This window comes from Vicugna pacos, chromosome 17 (genome assembly GCF_048564905.1).
Source record: "Vicugna pacos chromosome 17, VicPac4, whole genome shotgun sequence".
NCBI lineage: Eukaryota > Metazoa > Chordata > Mammalia > Artiodactyla > Camelidae > Vicugna > Vicugna pacos.
Window position 1 is genome coordinate 9,340,295 of NC_133003.1, and position 25,067 is coordinate 9,365,361.

Genomic DNA, 25,067 nt, shown 5'->3' on the forward strand with positions numbered 1-25,067 from the left:
AAAAAGAGCATTGCTTCAACTCCTGGCTCTCAAGTACCAGTGTCAGGAAGGGTGTGAGTCAGATAGAGGGCTTGCTCAAAATGCAAACTCTCAGTCCTTGGGCTCAAAATGCCCAGAGCCTGACCAAGTCCGGCAGAGACACGGCTGAAGAACTGGCATTTTTAAGAAGCACTTCAGGTGATTCTGAAGTGAGGAGTGCATGATCTATATTTGATAAGCTCTGATCTAAAGCAGCCATAGCTTAGCCATCTTCTTTAGAAATCTGGCTTTCTTTTTTTTCTATCAGAAACAATTTGGTTCAATGTGAAACAAGGTTCCAGAACGGCTTCCGTGCAACCATTGTCACACAGACAAGGGGATCTCCATCGCACTCTGCACCCTCACGGGACGAAAACACACGGCATGCTAAAGGCCGTCACAGACTTGTATTCAATGAGCAGGTGATTAGGGACATGATGTTGGGGGGTTTTGAATGAGACACACAGATTCGTATTCAGGAAAGCTTGTGGTCATGTCCACTCACTTGACACTTTTCTCATCTGATTCTTGGGGCTGACGGTATTTGAAATGACTTCCATTTTTCCACCACAAACACAGTTCGTAGATAAAACCAGGGTTATAATAGTTCCCAATAACCGACAGAGTTATGCTTCAGTGTCAAAGCATTTCAGAAAGAGGAAAAGAAACAGCGATCATCTCATATCTTAAAATCAAAACTGGTACTATAGAGTTTTGATGTTGGTGGATTCTAAATTACAAGTGATAGCCCAGAAACATTCCCGGCTCAAGGAGATAAGCTCTTGATCTGATCATCCTTTCACCTGTGAAGTCTGTAACGTACTTATTGGATTTGACCAAAAAAATTAATTGAAAAAAAAAAAAGAGCTACAAATCTTTAAAACACAGAGTAGTTCAAAATGGAGTACTGTGTAATTCAACTCAGTTCCCACCAACATTTATCATGAGCCTACAACAGTCTTTACGAATCTGCACAATGTACACTTGGTTGTCTAATTTATAATTAATTTGATTTCTCTAGAATAGAATGTACTGGCTTTCAAATTATTTAATCACTTAATGTGAATAAATCTTTTCAAATAAAGTAACTGTGGTTGATTAGAAAGTAGAAAAAAATACAGTTATTATTGTTCATCAGATTCTAGTAATTTGTGTCTTAATATCAAGGGAAGATTTTTTTTCCAGATACCATTTGTGCCAGTTATCAATTTACTGCCTCTCAGCTACATATCCACCCTTTCTTTATGTCTTACAGTAATGGAGGGGGGCTCTATAAATATTTCTCCTCGCCATCTGGTCCAGTAGGAAACTATCAGCAGAGGGTGCTGGAGGGACACGGAGAAGGATGAGCTACCTCCTCCTGGTCCTGTGTGGTCACCTCATGGGTCTCCTGCACTAGGTGTGGTTCCTCTCAGCAGCACTAATGACCCCCCCACAAAGCGTCCCCCAGCACCCCCCCCCCGGGGTGGCTTCACAGCAGCCTGGCCGCTGGGGGACGCCCATAGATGTTTTTTCCCTACACACTCTCCTAGGGGAGTGGGGGGACTTCAGAGGGAAGGGCTGCCAGCCAGGTGCTTTGCCTTGGATGGCTTCTCTGACACCTGTGGGGGCAGCTCAGGTAAGTTCCAGGATACGGCAGTGCCCTGACATCAGTGTCCTCCAGCACTCCAGCGGGTGGACTCCTAGACACCCCACCAGGGTGACACCTCAGTGGACCTCCCTGCCATCCCATGAGCCACACTGCATCCTCTCCAACCAAGTCTGCCTCTCAGCTATCTCAGTTCTAGGAGTGATGGCTGTCCTCTATAGCATTGGCTCTTTCTGTGTTTTGTAGGGTCTGTTTCTCTCCTGTGAGGCAATCTCCCATGACTCAAAACCTCTGATAATAATTCTTTGTTTTTTTAATACAAAGTCTTCACAGAATTGCATGTCATCCTTGCGGAGGGGCCACGCTAATCCTCCCCGTATCGTTTCGACTTCAGTACACCTGCTGCTGAAGCAGCAGAGAAATTCTCCACGTGCTGCGCTCCCACTTCAAATTACTGTGCACTTTTTGTCTTCTGGCTGGATCCTCATACATCATGAAATTAGCCATTCTTTTTCACTTGCATGGCAGCATTATGAATCATTTTGCAATCATTTTTATCTGCTACCAGATCTGCCCTATATTTTATCAGTTGGGACCAAGACCTTCTGAACCACCTTCTAAATTTGCTTCCTTTCATAAGTTTCAGTTTAGATATTTTGGAAATGACAAATCTGTGATGTCTTTGCCCAGTCACTTACAGCATGGTGTGGCTTCAGGGCTGTGACATTTGAAAACTGGTGAAGCCCTTCTGACACTTCATTTTATTGGAGGAAATTTGATGCTCCATTTGGTGGAATACCTTTACTAGAGTCACTCCCCAAATTATTAAAAGTTGGAATAAACATCCCTTGAATATTCACAAGGAACATATTTAAGTTTTTCCTGTCTCTTTGCCCCTGTAGCTTCTATTTTATACAAAGATGTACTTCAAGAGACTTCAAAGCCCTAGATTTCAAGAACCATTACCTGCCACTGAATTCCCTACATGTGTGAAAGCCTGACCTCTCAGGACCACATTCAGCCCATGCCGTCTAACACCACAACATTGAGAAGGTATAAGAAGGAATCCAAGTGTCTAAACCATATAGATGATGAAGGGTACAGAAATCCTGTAGCAGTAAAAGCATTGTCATAATCTTTAAAAATTAACAGAGAGGCAGAAAACTATCACTGAAGAGAAGATGGGTTCATCCTATCTTGATTGTCAAAGAGAGAAAAAATACAGATATATTTCAAGAATAAATCTTTGATGTCAATTCCAGCAAGGATAATTTAGCAAATAATACGAGACCCTTAGGGGCAAAAATGTTAATGGTCACCAAGACGGAATAGCTTGCATCCTTTAAAGCTGAAAGAAATTCAGCTCTCTTGCTTCAATGTCATTAGATTAATAATCATAATCATAATCATAAAAAATAAAGATAGCACTGTGCTTTTTAAAAAATAAAAATGGAGACTCTAGCACACAGACTGAAATAATCAATCATGTAAATTTTAGCATGGAGAAGGGGGTCATGGTGAATTTTATCTGACTTCAAGCTCACAAATTTTAATTATCTGATTGGACTACTGAAACATTTCAAAGGCAGCATGTAGTAGCACGAAAAGCCTGGCTTTTGGAGTCACATGGATGTGGTCTGAATCCCAACTTCATGAAGTGTTTGCTTGGACAAGTGTCAAACTCTCTAAGCTTCAGCTCCCTAATCTATAAAATGGAGATTATATTGTCTCCCCTACAGAGTTGGTTTGATGAGTAAAGAGATTATTTCTAATATTTACCACCATATCTGCCACCCAGAAGCCATTCTACCAGTGTAGTGACTGTTATTTGGAGCTATATTGATAGAAAGAGCTGCTCTTTTCAAGTGGATGGGCAGCCCCAGCCCCACTAAAGTCTGTACTGGGTGAGACACATCCCTGTGTTAATTTCTGCCTACATATTTGAAGGGGAACTTTAAAAAAGTATAGCATGTCCAAAGAAGGGCAATAGAAATGTTCAACTTATTAAGAATTAAGCACAGAATAGAACTCAAAATTCTCTATGTTGTAGATAATGGACCAGGCACTGGGATGCGAAAAATGACTTACACTTTATGCTTTATCTCTAGGAACTCAGAGAATAGTAACGGAGTGAGGTGAAGGCAGTTACACTGCATGGGATGAGCATTTCAAAAGAGGACATTTCTCCTAACCCAAGAAACATTCCTGGCAAAATAAACAGTACACAGGTAGCAGCCAGTGTGTTCAGGGCGATGGCAAGCACTTGGAATGAATAGCTGGCAGGGTGTACTGGGGAGAGGTGGTACCGGGAACAGAGACGGGCACCCTTTCATGAAGGGCTTCCCCATCTGCCACGCTGGAGAGTTCAGACTTGATCCCAGAGGCAACTGGAGAGTTTTTCAGTCTAGGGACTAGATTTCATTTTCCAAAGTCCACAGTGTGGCTGCAGTACGGAGATGGGCTAAAAGGGTCTAGACTGAAGGAGGAGATGAGTGGGGAGACAGCACCAACCTCAGGATTAGGGGTGGGTGGCTGAGCCATGGTGATGGCTTTAGGAGTGGGGAAGGGACATAGTGAAGACAGCATTAAGATTTTGTGTTTAGAGAGATCATAGTTCCAACGAAAAAGAAGAATGAAAAAATTTGGTGAAGAAGACGGCCACACCTCAGCTTTAGAAACGTTAAGTTTGAGGTGCCAGTTGGGAGCCTCACTGAAAATTCCAGGATGCTCCTGTATACAAAGGACTCGAGTTTAGGAGACAAGTCAAGGATGGAGATATAATTGAGACTATTGATGACAAAGGTCTAGATGTGGATAAAACATTTCAGGGAAAGTATGTGGACACAATAAAGGACCAAAGACAAAAGAGTGGACATTTAAGCAGGAACCAGATGAACAGACCTTCACATAGAGACTGAGAAGAAAAAGTCACATGGGAAAGGAGAAATACTGGGAGAGAAAGTCAAAGAAACCAAGGCAGGAGAGAATTTTAAGAGGGATGGTGTGGATAACGGTACAAAATGTGGCAGAAGTCCACCAAGAGAACAGTAAAGAATGTGCACTGGATTTAGCAGTTAGAAGGTTGCTGTGATGTATATAAACTATATAAAAACATTTTAAAAACTATAAATTGCAATGTACTTGATACAAATTAATAGTAGGATTCAGTAAGTATTAGAATATGAATACTCAGAGCTCTCTGGAAGAGGAATAAACTGTGAGTTCTTTTACACAGGAAATGTTCGGGCAGAAGTTGACCTCCTGCTACAAGAACTGTCAAGAGAGGTTTCCCGCGTTGAGCAGGAAGTTGACCAGATGTCCTTGAAGATCCTTTCTAACTCAGAAAGTGTATGAAACCTAAACAACTCTTTCTAATGCAGAACTCGGGAAGAGAAAAACAAAAAGTTGAATAATTATGACCCTCCCAAGAGATCAAAATAAAATATGTGAATGATAGTATATACCTCTAGGAAAGCATCTATTAGATCTTAGATCCAATGTGGAAAAATAGAGATATGATTTTCAGGGGCCTATGAATAATGCAGAATTTATTTGAAATGGTAACTTTCAATCATCTTCAAGAAAATAGGCATTATTTTTGTTCTTTTCAGGAAAAGATGTTCAGGTCCTGGGCCCTCCGTCTTGTGGTGTTCATTTACTCTTTCTAATGTTCCACTTAACACTCTCACTGCCATCTGCTTAACAGTGGAAAATACACATGTAATTATAGACTTTGATTTTCCCTAAATTGAAAGACTTGCAGTTTCACAGACTTGGGTGCCCAGCAAACCTTTGAATCTCTTCCCTGAAGTGTGCATTAGGGCTCTATTTAATCAACCCAAAGGAGGCATTTGTTAACAAAAAGAGGCTACTCAATTCGACATTTATATGTGAAATTCAAGGTCTAAATTTACTTTATTTCTCCAAACAGATACAGAGAAAAGAGGAAAATGCAGATCACACACAAAACCCCTTATAAAGAGAAATGCTAGAATACCATGGAAGAAGCCACCTTCACTACTTTGGGGCCGTCTGGCTCCCAGAGATAAAATATCCAAAGTCGAAGGCTGCCTAATGATTAAAATGCACCTTAACTTTCATTACAAGAAAGTGAATGTTTGCAACTCCCTAAAGATGATGACAGGAGGTTCCTCCATCAATTTTTAAGCCTTTAGGAAGAATATATAAATAATTTTTGAATCAGCTGATCATTTTTCTCATGACTTTTTCTCTTAGCTCTACCGAAAGACTGTGCAGCTGTGAGGTGAACAGCATTTTCCGTAAGCCCTACAGCTCCCACAGCCAGAGAACTGAAGAAGGCAGTTCAAACTTGAGAAGACAAAGAGGCAACTCAACCTCGAGAAAACAAAGATGGCAACTCCAAACTCAAGAAAGGCAAAAAGGTGATTCAAACCCAGACTCAAGCCAATCACAAAGCCATTATTTCATCCTTACATGTTAAGCGTGCATCTCTAGAAAATCCAGACATGTTTTTCTACAGTTATGACATTATCATGCAAATGGAGTTACTGATTATTCCTACCAGTTCATATTAGAAATTCCCCATCTGTTCAGAATTCACTTTTTTATAAGTAGCTCGTTTGAAACAGGACTCCAGCAGGTCTGTCTGCTGCCTTTGGGTGCTATGCCTCTTGAGCTTCTTTGACCCCTGAAGTGGTCATCATCACCCCTTCATTTTTCCTTCATGCCACTGACCTGTTGAAGAAACCAGGTCAGCTGTCCTGTAGAATCTTCCACATTTGAAATTTGTCTTCTTGCTTCTTGTTGTGTTACCAGAAAGCCGTTTAAATGTGGATTCTTCCGCTCTCTTTGTAAGTTCCTCTATATCCCTAGTTTTCAGGAAGTTTGGATTCTTAGAACCTTCTAATCTGACGCCCCCTTTGCAGACAGTGGTGGAAGCCATGGTCAGGATTCTCCGGGGCAGAGTTTCCCAGAGTCGTCGGAGGACCACATCAGGACTGTCTCCGTATCTCCCCTGAGTTACTGCAACAGTCTCCTAGTTTGTCTGGCTTATTCTTATCTCGTCCTCCCCTCACCACCACCACCCCCCCAACTCCCACTCTTCTCAGGACATCCAGAGCAATCTTTAAAAATGGAAGTCAGACAACCCTCTGTTTACAATTTCTCCAATGACCACACTTGGGGTAAAAGCCAGAGTCTTTCCATGATCTCCCTGACTCCACCTGCTCTGGTCTCTGCTGACCTCTCCGACACCATCACCCACTCTGTGCACCCCACTCCCATGCTTAATGCACCTTCTTTTGGCTCCTCAAACACATAGAACTCTGTTCAGCTTTAAGACTGGGCAGTTGTTTGCTGATTCTACCTAGAGTGCCTTTCCCTCGAGCACCTGCAGGGCACGCTGCTTACATCACCAGCAGGTCTCAGCACCGAGACACCCCAGGCTCTACACACTCCACCCAAACCAAGCAGGCCACCCACACCCACACCCCCATTTCAGCATTCCCCACTATTTATTTTCATTATAGTACTTACCACATCTGGAACCATCTAATAGGCTACTTGTAATTATTTATTATGTCCCATGAATCTGTTTTATTGTTTTCTTAAGACTTCCCCCAATCTGACGTTTCCTGTGTATGAATTTGCTTGTTTATTGCCTGTCACTTTCCCTTTGAATGTAAATACCCTGACAGCAGGAAACTTCCCAGTCTTGTATCTCCAGTGCCTAGAACTGTGCCTGCCACGTAACAATTGCTCAATAAATCTTGCTGAATGAATGGATACCCAGACTGCTTATACACAGGATAGGTCCCTAGGCTGCAGTCTCTAGGTGATTTTTACATCACTTAAAAAATTGCTATAAAGTATATGCTATAAGAGGATCTGAGAGAACCTCACACTTTACACTTCTTAAAAATCAGGATTAAATATTATTCTTCATGTTTTCTAACCATATACTTTAGGGGAAAAAACAATATTGTCTATTTTTGTAACTACCTTATTTCTTATAAAGCAAACAATCCAACAACAAAATAACTTACTTTCCCATTGCTCCAAAGCTAATATGCTCTCATTATTTTATAAAAAGGCAAAACTATATGCATTATTGCACATTCACTTAATTGATTTTCCACATGCAGGCACGACTATAGCACAGCTGAATATCTGCAGTGCAATCATTGTGCAATTTATATATCAAGACAGAGGTCATAATTTATTCAGTATTATCCTTGGTAAGTATTATTGAACACTTTAATTTTCAATACTTAAAGGCAAGTGTGTTCTCTGTGAACCCAACAAAGGAAAAACACTCACTAACAGAGCAAATTAACGTAATGGACTCTATGAATTAAGATAATGACTTGTTTCTAAGTCTGCAACACAGAAACCAACGAAATATAACAGATTAGAAAATAACCACCTGCATCACTGCTGACGGACAAAATCACAGCATAGTTCTGTAATCACTTACCTCCATCAGTAACTTGAATCCTTCTCTTTTCTTGATTTCTTCTACTAGGTACCTAAAAAACAAAATCACAATGAAATTTATAATCTGCAATCTGAAAATTCCATGAACATGACTGACATTCAATGAAACCGTGATTTCTGATGCAGAGACAAGGCTTAGAAATAAGCACGGGTCTAGGCACAGGTATGGATTTAGAAAGACGCTCCTGAACCTACTGCAATGGCTGGGAGCCTGAGTAAAAAGATACAGCTTTTTGATGAGATGATGTCTATCTTACATGTTGGCATCAGACGTTAACCCAAGTGTGAAAGTCACAAAAAACAGGTTGGATATAGATCTCTGACCACCTGGGATTCACATTCATATATTTGATGGGGATTTAGTGTAGGTACTTAAACCACCTGGCCGGCTTGGAGGAAAGGGTTTCTGGTGTGTAGTCTTGCTTGTCAGCTCTTTTAAGATCCAGGAAGCTCAGCATCATCTTCCCCAAGACGAGGCCAGAGGGAAGGAAGACTGGTGATCGGTACCACGCTACAGGTAAGTGGGGTGTAGCCATTGACAGAATGTCTATGAGGTCATCTCAAACGCCCCAAGCAAAGTGTGACGCTACGTGAGATATGAAGTCACACTGAGAATCTAGAGTAAATTGACACGGAATCTGCCCCCGGGCTTAATTATTGTCTATATAAAAAGATAAACTGAACTTGAGTCACATACCCATCCCTAAAATAATGACTGGCAAAGAGGATGCGCTTAGACCAATGCTCCCAGCAGGAATATTGCTAGCTATATAAAACCTTTAAGGTTCTGTTGGCAAGGAAGAAGGAAGAATGGTTTTTGGATGAACAGTCAGCAATGTCTGCATACTGGTTAAAGTTTAAAATGTTTCTGTATGAGAAACCCCTCAGAGTCTTTAATATGCTAATGGACGTGTAGGATCTTCAAGAGAGGACTAATGTATTAGTCAGCACTTCCCAAACATTTTTGACTGTGGAAACTTTTTTTTGGAAGAGTATCTATTAAGATCTTCTGGAAGTCTATTACCCCACAGTGCACAGGTTCAGAAAAGCTAGCTTAGAAGTGCCTCTTCTGTAGGGAACATAACCTCTTCTTAAATAAATCTTTAAATGAAATGAGTTTGGGGAGGGACTCCAAATAGGATTTGAGTCACTCCCGCCTACATTCATAAGATGATTTATTCCTTGCAACTTTTCAATATATGGAAACAGCCTAAAGATAAAAATACATTAAAAAAAAAACCCTCTATTCTTATCTGATGCAAGTCAGGGGGAAAAAAAAGATGTACACTGAGTTTTTGGATAAAATTCAGGAACCATAAACCACTTCTACCAAAAGGCATCCAGGTAAGTGGATTAAAAAAGCAACAACAGTTTCATCAAATTCACTGTCCTTCCCACTAAGCTTAGCAAAAAAAGAGAGATGAGAGAAAAGAAATGTGCACATTAGTAAGCATTTCCACCAATCCTATTGGGTAGAAAACTCATTATGGTAAGATTCTAGCTTAGTTTTAAAGCATACATTAATGAAATCTTGCTCTAAAAACGCTTCCCCCTCCTTTGCTTACAAATGTGCTTCCAACATTCAAGATCTTCAATTCTCCGCTGAGCTACGTGAGTCCCTTTCATATTTGTGCATTCCATTTGCCCTTTGCAGGACGCACACTCCTTTCTGGGAATAGCCCTTCCAATCCTTTCCTCAGTTCACCAGCCACTTGGAGTCTCCCAGGGGTGCCTTGGACCGAGCATCTCCCCCAGTCTCATCTCCTCAGCTGAAATTTCTTCTGATGCAACGGAGTCTCCCAGAACGCCTGAGATTTTTATTTTTCCATCTGCTTTCTGTATGCTCTGCATATATAAGAACATATTGCCTGGCTGGTGTGATTCATCACAGACACCTACATATTACACTCTACTGCATTGTGATGTCTTTAACATTACAAATATAAAGAAAAAAAATGAAAACACTGGCCCTTCCATCGTCTTCTAGACTCCCTCCTTCTTGTCACCTAGAGAAACACATCAGCACAAAAGTGCCGTTGTGTAACTGCTCACCTCTTCCGCAATGGTAACAATAAATCCCTCAGTGTTCATGCAAGTCAGTGAAATGTATTCCACTGGAAAGATTGCAGAGACTGTGTGTCAAGGGAATAGATAAATGATACACTGGAGACCTAGCCGAGCAGCAGAATGGGAGTTCCTGAGCTGCTTGTTGTTGTTGAAAAGACTTACACACATGACTCTTCTCGACTTGCTTTAAAAATTACCCCTTAGTGAATATCCATTTGACTTGAGTGTCGTAACAAAGGCGTACAAGGTGCCCTCGGCAACCCTGGGTATCGTAACACATTTTCAGCTTTCCTAAGCAGATATCCGAGATGCATAACCACCTGCCTCATGCCAGAAATGGTGGTTTTTAAACCTCAGCCTTCTGGGTATCAATCGTGCTTAATAATCACATATTGCTTTAGGTTCCTAATGTCACTGGTCTTCAAACAAGCAAAGGAGAAAGCATTTAGTCATGAATATTTCTTGAGACAAATGTTCTCTCATCAACAGGAAAGACAAGGGTCAAATGGAAATTAGGAAAAGCCTCAGAGATCTTCTAGGAACTAATTAGCTCCTTCTTGCTGGATTTCTGACAACTCATAAAATAGGAATCACTGTCCCCTTGACAAGGTCTGCGCTTCTTTTTCAAGGGAAGAGGGAGCAAGGTAACTGATCAGGGTGATGACTGTCTACTGGTCCATCGAAATCTGGTCCTTGAATCTCAAGGTCAATATACAAAACTTAAAACTAAGCTCCACTCAGATTCAGGCACGTGGAACACTGTTTCTATGGAATTGTGCAATCTTTACTGTAACACGCCAGGAGGAAAGACTTGCGCAGCCTTTCCCGTGTTTAGGAGACCCAGCCTAGGGTAGGGCCTGGGAAATGGACATGCGATCTCCATCAGGCTGCTGACAGACATGCCCCTCAAACAGCAACACCATCTCATGTGTAGCTTTACTTTGCTAGAGCTGTTGTCCGCTGAAGGAAACCATACTTCTTGGAAACAAAATGATGTTGTTCTGACTTAGAAATTAGGCCAATTAGAGTCTTCTGGCCACAGATGAGAATCAGTTTTGTTGGGTAAACTCTAAACCAAGTGGCCGCAGGTCAGTCGACTTGATAAGAAATGGTATTTTAACTCTCACTCGCCAGTGGCTGAACCGACTGTGCAGGCTCACATAACCACTGGTGGTTGGAGCTAGTCTGTACTGGCTAGTGAGAGCCAGCTGCTAAATGCTCAGGAATTTATAAACTTCAACTCTGGTGGCCTGCAATTTTCCACGGCAGGAATATTTACACCACGGAAACTGGCAGATGTTACAAATTGGGGCTTTTTTCTCCCTCCTCCTCAGACAGTTTACCAGCCCACAACTACATGTAGTCTCCAGCAAACAGAGTAGACCTCAGAACTGGGAACGTGTTTCGTCTCTCCTAAAGAGCAGAATCGCAAATCATTTGATATGAAAATAAAATCAGGAAAAATTAAGCACTTAGAGAATTCTTAATCCTAGAGAAACTTTCTCCAAGTTTATGATTTCACATTTGTCCCAAGTGGCATGGCTAAAAGGAATCTGCCTTGGCACTTGACCTTGGGGTGGGAGAACAGAACTGGAGTGTTGGAGAGCAAGGATGTGGAAAGTTTAGGCAAGAAAACCATGATGACCAACAGCGGGACAGAAGAGGGATTATTTATCAGATATTTAAATACAGGTCACAGAGTCTGCAGTGATGCTCACAGAAATGTTCATTTAATTCAATTCAACTTGACAAACATTTACAACAGTAAGTGTTGTTGAACTGAATTGAAATGTTAACATTTAGCCCCCTGTGATATTTCTCTGCGAAAATTAGAAGGTATCCTTAGACAAATTAAATTCCATCCTGAGATGAATGTTAACTTTATAATAAATACAATAATCAAATATTTATATCTAGCCTTGTTTCAGGACACCTGTCATTGAATTGCTTAGCAGCTTAGATAAAATAGTGCAAAGATTCTACCATACTTAAATAGTATGGCAAAAATATAAACAAGGGAACAGAGCTCTCCGAACTTTTACTTTAGTTTAGTGGGAAACTATGAATATTTATGGTAGACAGTTTCATGCTTTCAACACAGGGTAGTTCTCTCTCTACTTCTTTTGGTGGGGAAGGGAGGGCAGGTAATTAGGTTTCTTTCTTTCTTTTTTTAGAGGAGGTACTGGGGATTGAACCCAGGACCCAGTGCATGCTAAGCATGTGCTCTACCACTGAGCCTCCCCCTACCTCCCCACTACTAATGAAGGCTGTTCATCCCTACTTCTAACAGAGGCACACTCCTCACCCGGTGTCGGTATATATTCTATACACATAGGAGGAGTCAACAGTGTCCCCCAGGCCAAGGGAGGGCATGAGAACTGGAGTTTTACATTTCCCTGGCAACAGTGATGGAGTCAGAGATGGACACTTGCCTCATTCAGAAAGAATTAAAGCTTTCCCTGGGACTGTTGAGAAAGGGGCACTCTCTCCTGTTGACCCTGACGTGAGCCTGGGAGGATATAGATCTGATCCTCCTAGCAGCTACCTTCTTAAGGACAAATAAACCCAACATGAAGAAGAGCAGACCTGATGGGTGTAGAGGGATAAAGGACTGGTGATCTTGTTCAAGCCCCTAGAACAAGCCATTCCAAGTCATTACTACACTGGCTTATAAGTGACATGAGCAAGTAAATTACCTTTCTTTGTTTGTAACACTTTTAGTGAAGACTTCTGTTGCGTAACACCAAAAGCATCCTAACTGACAGAGTATTTACAAATTTTTCTTAAAAAGCACCTTTTAAACCAAAACAACCAGAACTGCTGACTTCTAACAGTCTTCTGAAAGTGGCAAAGCCAACTGTTTTCCTGTCCTTATATCCAAGCCCTTTGCCACGTAACCTTGCAGTTCTTTCTGCCCCTTGACCTTGAGTTTGGCCATCTGATCTGCTTCAGCCATTGGAATGCTAACAGATACGATGCAACGAGGAGCCTGGAGTAGGCTTGGGAAGACCTCAACCGATGTTTCTCCAGTGAAGATACACAAATGGCCAAGAGGCACACGAAAAGATGCTCAATGTCACTGACTGTTAGAGGAATGCAAATCAAAACTACAATGAGGTGTCACCCCACACCAGTCAGAATGGCCATCATCAAAAAGTCTACAAACAATAAATGCTGGAGAGGGTGTGAAGAAAAGGGGACCCTCCCACACTACTGGTGGGAATGTAAATTGGTGCAGCCACTATGAAGGACAGTATGGAGGTACCTTAAAAAACTAAAAATAAAGTTATCCTATTATCCAGCAATCCTACTCCTGGGCATATAGATGGATAAAATTCCAATTTGAAAAGATACATGCACCCCAATATTCATAGCAGCACTATTTACAATAGTCAAGACACGGAAGTAACCACAATTTCCATGGACAGATGACTGGATAAAGAAAATGTAGTGTGTGTGTGTGTGTGTGTGTGTGTGTGTGTGTATACACATATGTATATATATGTATATGTATATATGTGTGTGTGTGTGTGTCCATGCGTGTGTATACATATATTGTACATATATATATAATGAAATACTACTCAGCCATAAAAAAGAATGAAATAATGCCAGTTGCAGCAACATAGATGGACCTAGAGATTATCACGTTAAGTGAAATCAGAGAAATAAAGACAAATATGTGATATCACTTATATGTGGAATCTAAAACAATGATATAAATGAACTTATTTACAAAACAGAATCAGACTCATAGACATAGAAAAGAAACTTATGGTTATGAAAAAGGAAAAGGGGTAGAGGAGGGACAAATTAGTTTGGGATTAACAGATACAGACTACTATATATAAAACAGATAAACAAAAAAGTCCTCCTGTATAGCACTGGGAACTGTATTCAATAGCTTGTAATAATCTCTTATGAAAAAGAACATATATAGTTATATATATATATATGTTCACACACACACACACACACACATATATATATATTCGTATGTATGTATCACTTTGCTGTACACCAGAAACTAACACAACATTGTAAATCAACTACACTTCAATTTTAAAAAATTAAGAAAATAAAGTGGGCTTGCCTTCTCAGGCTTCTGTCACCACCAGCATGAGAACACATTCTGACTGGTCTACTGGTCCAAGGAAGAAGCCAGACATGCAGGCAGTAGACCCAGACCCTTCCCCCACCATCAGAGCCACCAGAGTATGAGATGAATCACTCCAGCCAACTTGCAGACCTCTTAGAGTAGACAATTGTTATTTGAAGATACTGGGTTTTCAGACAATCCGCGGTGATGTTCAGAGCATCACTGTCACACAGAGCCTCACACAGAGCTTCCATACCACTCGCCTGATAGAGCAAATTGTTTACATCTCTAAGGAGAGGTGGGAAGGGCATAGGTCAAGTGGTAGAGCACATGCTTAGCATGCATGAGGTTCTAGGTTCAATCTCCAGTACCTCCGCTAAAAATAAATAAATGAATAAACCTAATTACCTCCACTGTCAAAAAAAATTAATTTAATTTAATTTAAAAAAAATCTTTAAGGAGACACTGCAGGTTTCTGCAAGTGAAATGTGAACAGGGAGTGAAGGAGAAAGAATCCAAACCAGAGAACACAGACTCTGATGCGTCTAGTGGCCAAGCAGGTACAAGATAATAACTGAACCCCATGTAGCATGTGGCAAAGGCCAGGCACTCTTCTGACTGTTTTACACATATCAATCCATGCAATCCTCCTAACAGTGACTTGACTTGGAAGCTGCTATTATTTCCATCCTATTGGAATGGAACGGAGGCACAGAAGGTTTTAGCACCTTGCCCACATCACATAGCTGGTAGATGGCAGAGCTGGCTTTTGAGTCTCAGAGAGGCTCTCAGCATATCTGTGCCACAGTAAAACAGGCTTGATAAAAACCAGGGGGAGGAGTTTGGGGTTTTTTTGAGCACGAGCCGCCCGTTTCCCCCTGCAATAAACCATTCTCTGCTCAAAAAAACAAAAGCAAAAACAAAAACCACAAAAACCAGGGGGAGTGGAGCGCACCGTTTCTCCAGAGGGTCGGGCATCACCATGTTCAGCAGTTTGTCACCATGTGGGATTGAGAGAACTCTGATCTTTTGAGAGAAGCCAGAAATCTTGATTTTTTTAAAAAACAAAATCTCCTTATTTTAAAACATTTTGAATATTTAAATGTTTGATTTTTTTAACACAATCAAGGTCAACCCTATGCAGCTCAGACCCAACACGTCACATTTAAAACTAAATTTGCACCCACTGATCCAAGCGTAGCAGCAGAGTCTTGTTCAGGTGGGAAATGCCCAGCATCTACGTCTTAAGAGATTTTCTAGTGTCTTTGAAAGTGGCTTCAAAAGCTCTGTCTTGAGGGGGAGGGTACAGCTCAAGTGGTAGAGTGCGTGCTTAGCATGCACAAGGTCCTGGGTTCAATCCCCAGTGCCTCCTATAGAAATAAATTAGTAAACCTAATTACCTGCTCCCCAAAATGAATAACCTAATTACCTCCCCACAAAAATAGATGAAAAATAATAAATTAAAAATTAATTTAAAAAAAAGCCTTAGGGGAAGGGTATAGCTCAGTGGTAGAGTGGGCATTTAGAGTGGGCATTTAGCAAGCACAAGGTCCTGTTCAATCCCTGCCATTAAAATAAATGAATAAACCCAATTAAAATAAATAAACAAACCTAATCACCCCCATAAATAAAGATACATTAAAATTTGGGGGGGGGGGGGGAAATAGAAAGCTTTGTCTCTCATGTTACAAGGCACTTCCACATCACCTGTGCCTTTGTGCCTTTCCATGGGCCCCACATTCTCTCCAACCATCTCTTCATGAAATTAGAGCCACCGTGACTTATGCAGAGATTTGGGCCTAGCGCTCCCTCTGCCTCAGTCGTTCTCCCCTCCTTTCGTCACTGGGTCTCAGTTGAATGTCACTTCCCCCAGGAAACCTCTGCCAGTGCCCCTCAAGACCACTTTAGGGAACCCTAGTGTGCTTCTGGAACTCTGTGTACCTTCCATTTCCAAAAAGTAGAAGCACCTGTGTTTTATCTGCTTTGGCACCTGAATGTATCTCTCACTAGGCTAGGGTGCTGAGGGACAGAGGGCAGGACTGCTCTGGTCTCCATTCCTAACACAGGGTTGATGCCGAGAAGATGGTTATTAGGTGAAAGAAGGAATACACATGTGGAAAACACGTACAAACCTCGCAAACGTGCCTTCCGTTTAATCTTCCTATTAGACACACACACACACACACACACACACAACACACACACAACACACACACAGGCCAAGTACCTAGACAAAGCAAGAGCCCGATTAACTCTTTCTTCAAGGCCTAAGGTGCCCAGGGCCTTCCAGGTCATCCAGAACTTGAATGCATCTGGTCTCCGGCTGCACTGGATAGACTTGTCTCCCGTGTCATAGCTGACATCGTAGAATTTATCCTGCTGGAAGAGGTAAGACGCCTTGGCAGAGTAGCATTTCTTAAGGAGGTCCTTTTAAAAAAAAAAAAAAAAGGAAAAAAACTGTAAGACTGCCCATTTTTAGAGTACAGTTGATTTCAAAAACACCCACCCACAAACCAAACCAGTACAATATTCTCTGACTTTGTGCCAAAGGTATTTGGTTTCGCTCTTTGACTGCCCTACATCAGGAACAATGGGTGTGTATTAACTCTGAGACACAGAGTCCCACTGGGTTTTTCTAAAAACCCCGAAATCCCTAAGAGTTGAGAAGGCTGAGTCCATCTTCACAACTGTGCTGATGAGTTTAGAGAAGGTCTGAACTGACCATGTCATCGTTGGTAGGACCTCAAGATGGACCAATTTCTCCAGATGAAAAATATCTGTCTATGACCCACTCAAGGCTCCAAATTGGAAAAAATACCTAACATATTGTGTATGTCATACAGTTCTGCAGGTTAAGAACTAGGCTTTTAAATCCCTTTTTCAATTCTTATCCATACTGGAAAGTATGACAGAATTGATAGTAGCCCAGGGATTAAAAAAAAAACCTAAGGAGAGAGCTCTGAAAAAGTCAAGCAGGAGCCACCAAGTCCTCCCCACCACAAACACCACCTGCAATTCCAAAGGGTGTTTGGGTTGGTCTCACTGCTTTCATATGCAACCAAATTCAGTTTCTGTTTACGGACTAGTTATTTCGCTCTATAATTTCCTTTGGGCAACAGTTTACCCTGTTCATTATCATGCTGGAGTCTTTACTTTGACCTGCAATTACTAGAGTTTAAGTCCTACTTCTTCAATGGCATTTGGGATCTAAAAAATCCCAGGTTTCCTTACCTGTTCTTTAATTCATCCACAGTTCCCTGAGCATCTTCGTTCCCAGAGAATACCTATTAGACTGTCTGCCTCCCCGGCTACTCAGACTACTCAGTGTTCCTCAAGCACTAGCTCATGCCCCATCTGTATCTCTGTTCATTCATTTGACGTCATCTCCGCTGTAATACAACATTCAACATATTCAAAAGAGCATGTTCAGCCTATGTGTAAATTGTGGAGTTTGCTAACACCGAACATGGTCTTTATCTAGGTCTGCCTTTCCTTTGGGCTCAGTCTCAAATCCTGCTTCCCCTCCAGCTTTTTATCTGCCCATCCTGTTGGACTCGATTCTTCCTTTCCCATTTGGCTGCATTTGTTGGCTTTGACCCTGTGCCGCCCCCTAACTCAATGAGCAGTCCCATGAATTCTCTTGAGTGGCCGAGGGCGGGAATCACTCCCAGTTCACGTCCACATCCACAGAACTCAACACTGTACTGGGCACAGAGGAGCCTCACGAAGCAACCAGGGTGATAACGCCACTCCCCACATTCCACACTTCTCTCACTTCCCCTGACGTGAAGCATGAACAGAATAAACACAGATGTAGGAACTGCCAGTTTGGTGCATCTCCCCGACTTTAACGATGCAGAACGATCAGTGCTGGGCAGGAGGTACAGAGAAGCTCCCTAGGAGCCCCAGAGGTCCTAGTGGAGGACACTTACTGAAGAGAGGATGGATGGCATGTATTCATTGGACTGATCAACTTGTACCTCAACAATGAAAAGATCTCAAGGTATCATATTCCAAACAAAAGCAGTGTCTTACTGTTGTGTCTTACTCTTTCCCTGTGTGGACACTCATCTGAACAGTACGTCTTCCAATATCAGAAAGCATGACCCTACACTATGTAAACAATGACATAACAACCATAGTCAAGAACTGCAAAATCCTGCTCATCCAGTATCCAAAAATAAACTGATTTTTAAAATAGTAAAGAAATCCTGGTAAGCCTTCAGCCTGGCTCTGGTGGTAGACTCGGGGGAAAGGGAGATTCCTCCGACCTGATCACTAAGGTAGAAAAAGCTCCTTTCCTTTAATCTTGACTTTAATTCTATTATCAATCTCTCAACTAAGGTCTGCCACCATGGCATCTTCCTCCCCTAAAGGTCAGGAAATTTGGTTATTGTTTCCACAGCAACTACAGCCTGACCATATATTACAACATTAAAAGGTCACCACATTTCAAGGACAAAGCACACGCACACGCGCACAGAGACCTGCATCAGGATTATAAATTTACTTTCATCAACCATGAGAGATGCAAAAAAATCTCCAAAGCAGATGAACTTTGGACACATCTAAGGCGAGTTTCAGTGCCTCACGCCAGTGATTGAAAGGGAGAGGAGGCTCATCCATTATCGAAAGACAAATCGCATCACCACAGGCAAACGAAGAAGCAGAGAAGCCCCGAAAGCACATTGCAGAATGACTGATTACCCTGCGGTCATGACGCTGCTCATCTCGCTGCGCTGAAAACCCTCCTGCCTTGGGAAGGCTTCCCCAAGAACAACAGGAGGCTGGGGATTTACTTTATCGAAAATAAATGAAAACTTTCGCCCCCAAAAGTTCTCGCTTTGCATTGTTAGACTCTATCCTTGTATTAAAATGGATGAGATGTCCTTAGCGTTGAGACAGGCATCAACTAAGAAAACACTTTCAGGTTGCTGGTGAAACATTTTAGAAGAAGGATAGTAAAAGTTAACATGTTTGAAAACACTTAGTGAGTCACTATTGGGCCATCAGAGAGAAGGACTGTGTTTCTCTTGCTCATCTTTATGTTCTTAAATCCCAGCAAGACAATAAACACTAGGTACCTGAATTCCAGAGACAAGTATTCAATGAGAATGCAAAGTGCTTCACTCTGACGGCACCTCAAGGCGTCTTCGGGATTAGCAGACACCGTATCAGGACTGGCACAGTGGCGGGTGAAGGAGATGCACTCAAAGCAGCCTCAGCAAATAGGGGACTTTTTAGAGACTCCTGTATTGGAAAACCCAGTCATAGATAAACTTCATGCACAGTTAGATCCAGGAGCAGACCTGGAATCTGACTTTTTCCTCTTGTCCCATTTTCTCCTGTATTGGCTTCCCTCATAAAGCAGAAAGCTGGGAGGAAGCCTTGGAACAGGGACTCCCAGTCGGACCTGTGAGCCCTGAGGGAGGCTCTGTTTGGAGAAAGAGGAGAAACAGCCTCCAGGGGTGAGGCTACTGAGCAGAGAGAGACGCTTGGCCTCCCAGCCTCACTCTCTGTCTGAAGGCAGTTGGCATGGGAGCCGGGGACATGTGGTGCCAGGCAGAGGATGGGTGGAAGATGACTTACACAGTAAAGAGAAGCAACGAACGCCGAGCAAGCTACATGAGTCCAGAAACCACAGCTCTGCTTCTCAGCTGGCACATGACACTAAGGATTGCAGCTGACAGTTACAGAGTCATCACGGTGTGTCCAACCCTGGATGTGGATGAACCCATTTAAACCCCACCATGACCCAAAGAGATGGTTCTACCAGTTTTTCACCACCAGTGCGCATGCGTAGAAAGTGCACCCCAGCTAGGTTCAGTTAACGACGTCAGGTCGTGTAGCTGCTGAGTGGTGGGGCTGGGTTTCAAACCGAGGCTGCTAAGATCCGGGGCGTGAACCCTTTACCCATCACACTCCACCATGCCCACTGAGCAGTAGGAACTCAGGTACGTGTAGGGGAGAGTGCCCGCAGACACTCAGTGAGAGTTCTTGAAAATGGCAGTAGAGAACACACCGCCCTAGAGGTCCGAGCAACTTACATCCCGTTTCAGACCCTGCCGTTGGTCCTGGAACTACGACTTCCGGTCTTCCTAGGGTCACGTCTTCTCTGCAAGGCATTCTGAGATTTTTCTAAGTCCTTGTGACTGGTGATTGCACATCACCAGAACCACATACTGAGTCATGAGGTGGCATTTTCTTCATTGTCAAGGTTAGCTCAGCCGTCTTTGATTTCCACCGGCCAGACCAGATTCTGCAGGCTCTTCCCACGAGTCAGCGACCACGCAGTCCTACTTCACGTCATCGCTCTTTGCAATCATGTTTTTCAGCTTATAAAACAAAAGCTGCTAAAAACTCTTCCCCTACAACTTTTCCCATATTGTGTGCCAGAAACTATCTGAACGCCTTAGGAAATGGGTAGACCAGTCATCACTGTACAAATTCATTCATTCCAAAATTCTGCCTTGAGGACTTTGGTATCACAAGCAGTGTGATGCTAGGAGCTTGGACACACAAGCCACGGAGGTACAGAGCATCTAGAATAATACGTTGTTGACTGCATGTGCAAAACTAAATTTGGACTGTGAATAGCAGGAAGGCTTGGTTGTAATCTAGAATACAAAAGTGAACTTTCGAAATGATTGTACCTTCTGATGTTTATTTATTTACTCAGGAGATAGGTCGAGAGCCTTAATATATGCCAGAAGCTGCTCCAGGCACTGGTGCTGTGATGGTGAATGAGCCATTGCCGTCCTTAAGAGGGTTAAGGTGGAGATGGCAACAGAAAACAGGCAGTTACAGCACAAGGCAAGACTGGGGGGAAGAACACAGAGGTGCATGAAGGAGGGTCACCTTTCACTAACTTCGAGGCAGCTGGTAGGGCTCTTCGGAAGCAGAAATGTGTCACCTGGGAGCTGAAGGATGAGGAGCAGGTGAAGAGGAGAAGAGGAGACGGAATGAATCTATGCTATGACCGGATTAATAGCTACGAAGGAAGAGGAGCCAAGTCACCACGGGTCTCCAAAGCCACGGTGAGAATGAATGGTCATGGAATTTCCTACAGCTCCTGGAGATATTACAATTTAAACTCCAGGGCTGATCTGGCAGAAGAAAGTGAGCATCAGCAGATGCGGATTCTGCTTTTGATTTAGCCGCTCGGGGTCAGAGCTCAGAGCAAGTTCTCCAGTTCTTACTCCCTGCTTCCCTTGCCCATTCTGGAAGGTGTGAGGGTCGGATGCTTGCTGACACCCAGGGTGTTTGTGCTTGAATTTTCGAGGAATGGGTGGGCCGTCTGTCCCGCAGTCTCCTGCCACGTGGTGCCTGTTTGAGCGTGTGTCCCTGCCACTTCAACTTCTCCTTCTGTAAAGTTCACGTCAGCTTCTGCTGTCTTAAAACATGGCTGTGCCATTACCCCTCTTCACAAACCCGCTCAATGGGGTTGAAGCTGCTTCCAGAACGTTCTGGGGTGCCATGTGCTAGGTTTCCAACAAAGAATGCAATTTCCTCTCCTGTTTCATTCAGTTCAAATATCAAACACTTTTAACCACTTGGTAACCAGTGAAGGTGTGTTCCTTGAGGAAACATCACTTCACCATGATGATCTGAAAGGGAAGTTTTCCAGGACATACATTTGTCTTTGTCTTCTTCTCAGGGGCTGTGGTTACTCTTTTTTTTCTTCCTCCAAATCCCTAAGTTGCTCTGCCCACCTGCATTCAATCTCTCCTCCCCTCAATGCATTTGACATGTTTTTCAAAACCATCACTTCCAAGGTGTGTGTGTGCATTTTTCTAAGTTATCAAATAGCTCCGACAACTCTGCACCAATTCAAGGGAGAAGCAGGGGAAAGGGCCCTGCACACAGGTGGGCACAGCTCCTCAGGTCCGGGCCCTGGAGATCCCCCTGCTGAGGGTGGTCCAGGCCTCGGAAGGACGCAGCCTCCCCCGTCTCCCCCACCCACAGGCCCCTCCACAGCCACTTCACAGCCAAAGGGCAGAAGGCTTAAGCAGCAGCCCGTACTATCTAAGTGAAATATGTCAGACAGAGAGACAAATACTGTATGATACCACTTATATGTAGAATCTGAAAAATACAGCTAGTGAATATAACCAAAAAGAATCAGACTCACAGATACAGAGGAAAACTAGTGGTAGGGGAGGGGCACTGCAGGGGTCGGGGTACAAACTGTTGGGTGTAAAACAGGCTCCAGGATGTGTTGTACATACAACACGGGGAAGAGACCCAACATTCTGTAATGACTGTAAATGGAAAGGAAACTTTAAAATTATGTAAGAATAAAAAAATTTTAAAGATTAAAAAAATAAAATAAAATAAAATAAAATATAGCAAAAAAAACCCCAGCACCCCTCCAGGGCCTGCAGACTATATCCCAAAATTTAAGTACCAGGGAGGCAAGGGCTCACGCACCCGGGGGCGGGCCAGCGAGGGTCCACGCGCGCTAGCTTTCTCAGTGTGTGTTTCTACGTTACCTTTCTAGGACCTGCTCAGAGAACAAAGGAGCCAAATCCGTTTGACGTCATCTGTGAAAACTGACGGCTATCCTGGACTCTCTGAGCCCTCGTGTTGACACCCAGGCCCCACATCACTTTCCCGAAAGCCTCCTGGACGATGTCAGGTGGTTCTGCTAAGTTCCAGGCCTGCAGACTTGATAGGGATTTCTGGGGAACCGACCCAGTACTTCAGTGCGAGGCCTGGTCCCCCACACCTCACTCCTGTCCTTCCTTCTGAAGTGTAAATCTTCCCTAAACCCCCTCAAACTAAGGGTGAGAAGAAGCGGATTTGGAAATGACGAGACTGAGCTAAGAGGTATTTTTAAGAAATGTAACTTAATGATCTTAGGTGGCGAGGGTGCCTACAGGAGAGAGGAAAGTTGGGCTCGGTGTCTCCAAGAACGTGTAAGGAAGGGCTTCCATAAATAGGCCGGACATCTGATAGCGCGGCGACCACTTGGCAATACCTCTGCGTGCCCAGCGTGCATTTAAAAATAGCTCAGCAGGGCCTCTCTCTTAGGACAGGGGGAAATTTTCTGATTTTCCTCAGGCAATTACCAACACACCGTCTCTGTTGGATGTAATCTAAAGCAGCGTTTTTCAAACTTTGACCACAATCCACAGTAAGAAACCATTTTAAAACAGTGACCACATCCACCCGGATAGACGTGAAACTGAGTGAAAAGTTTCATAATAGAACACCCATCATTACTCCTTGAAATGCACACTGATAGTTTCCATTCTGTTTTATTCTCACCGGTCCTTAAAGAGGAAACTAAAAGGCTGATGTGACTTACAATGGACTGTATAACTCAAGACCAGTTAGGAGGATGGTTCTTAACCCTAGACAATATTAGATTATCTGATCAGTTATTTTTTTCAAACAGCAACGCAGGGTCCTTACTCCTGACCCCAAAGTCAGAATCTCTGGTGTGGGGGAAGGGAGACATTATTTTTTAAAGCTTCTCACCTGATTCTACTGTGTAGCCAAGGTTGAGAACCACTGCTCTGATGGGTCTGGACCTCACATTGAACAATCCCCGTCTAGAAGTTTCAGTCGGCATTATATTCCTGTTACATCTAGAGAAATCTCGCGTGCTGAGTTTTCACAAGAGCATATAGATCAGGGTGATTCTCTGACTTCTTTTTGTGCTGTTAGTGCCCATCATTGAAGTTTTATTTGCAGGTCAATACAAGCGAAGAATGACTTTATGCCATGCACCCAGATTACCAGAATACAGGTTGAATGTGGATAATGCCGGAGGGAATCAGAGAGGGAAAAAATGCCCCAAGCGATAAAACACACATCCAAGCAATTGACATGGATGGGATGTGCAAAAAAATCCCCCAAAACCCTCATCTCTCCCACTTTTGGATTCACTATGTTTTGTGATATGAGACAAGATTCACTTGTTTGGGGAAACTTAATCACCTCAATGTGGATACAGGTAAACCTCGCTCACTCAGCTCCGATGGGAGGGACTGTGACCTTGCATTGCTTCCACGTCTGAGTGTCTACGATTCTATCTGAAGTATATTTCTTTTCACCCTACTTTGTTGCAAAAGGGATTTAAGGCAGCTAACAAAAAATCAATATGGTGGGATCAGAAGAGAAAAGGAGGGAGGGGAGGCAGGCGAGGAGCAGAAGGTAGGAGACAGGAGGGAGGTGGGGGAGGAGGGAAGGGAGAGGAGGAGGAGGCAGGGTCCAGCGCAAGAGAAAAGGCGATGGGGAAACTCCATGGCCCCTGGAGTGACATCTGAGTCCAAAAGGCACGTCCACCAGAAGGAGGATGAAAGGGGACAGAGTATTTGCCAACTTCTTGGCACACCTGGTTACACGGGCACAGCAGAAGCATCCGGCTGCTTCTGAACCACCTGCTTCTGAGCTCTGCGTCTTTCCTGTGACCTGTCACCTGCATCACTTTGCCCCGGCCCATCACTCCTCGTTCGTCTGTAAAGAGAGGATAACCTTCCAGGGATGGGATCCATAGCACAACGTGTAGATGAATGTCCAGGAGAAAATACTTATTAACATGAGACATATGTCTTCAGTCTAGATGGCTTAGTTGCACGTGGACAGATGCACATGGAAAGGAGGTCTTTCAAATTGGATAAAACAGAACTGAGCAAGCATGCAGCTTTGGACGGAAGCTAAAGAGAGTGTTTCCACAGCAGGAGCACAACATTGGACAAAATCAAATCAACCCATGCCTCCAGCTTACTGGGCTGCTGGCCGACACTCCTGGGAGCTGGAGCATCCAGAGGGGCTGGCCGGGAGCACAGGTAACAGGTCAATTTTATCCAG

General features: G+C 43.1%; 1 protein-coding gene and 1 non-coding gene across 3 annotated transcripts in view; both read right to left on the reverse strand.

The window, feature by feature from the left end:
• The window catches only part of GADL1 (glutamate decarboxylase like 1), a 143,704-nt gene that overhangs the window by 41,163 nt on the left and 77,474 nt on the right, over window positions 1-25,067 (reverse strand). For both annotated transcript variants that reach the window (XM_072940917.1, XM_006200751.4), the window contains exons 12-13: window positions 16,477-16,676; window positions 8,064-8,115 (exon numbers count right to left, since the gene is read on the reverse strand). In XM_072940917.1, coding sequence (XP_072797018.1) covers window positions 8,064-8,115; window positions 16,477-16,676 — 252 coding nt within the window. The remainder of the gene's footprint in view (window positions 1-8,063; window positions 8,116-16,476; window positions 16,677-25,067) is intronic.
• Window positions 1,918-2,020, reverse strand: LOC116284064 (U6 spliceosomal RNA). Its single transcript, XR_004193848.2, has one exon. It is a non-coding gene; the product is annotated as a U6 spliceosomal RNA (small nuclear RNA).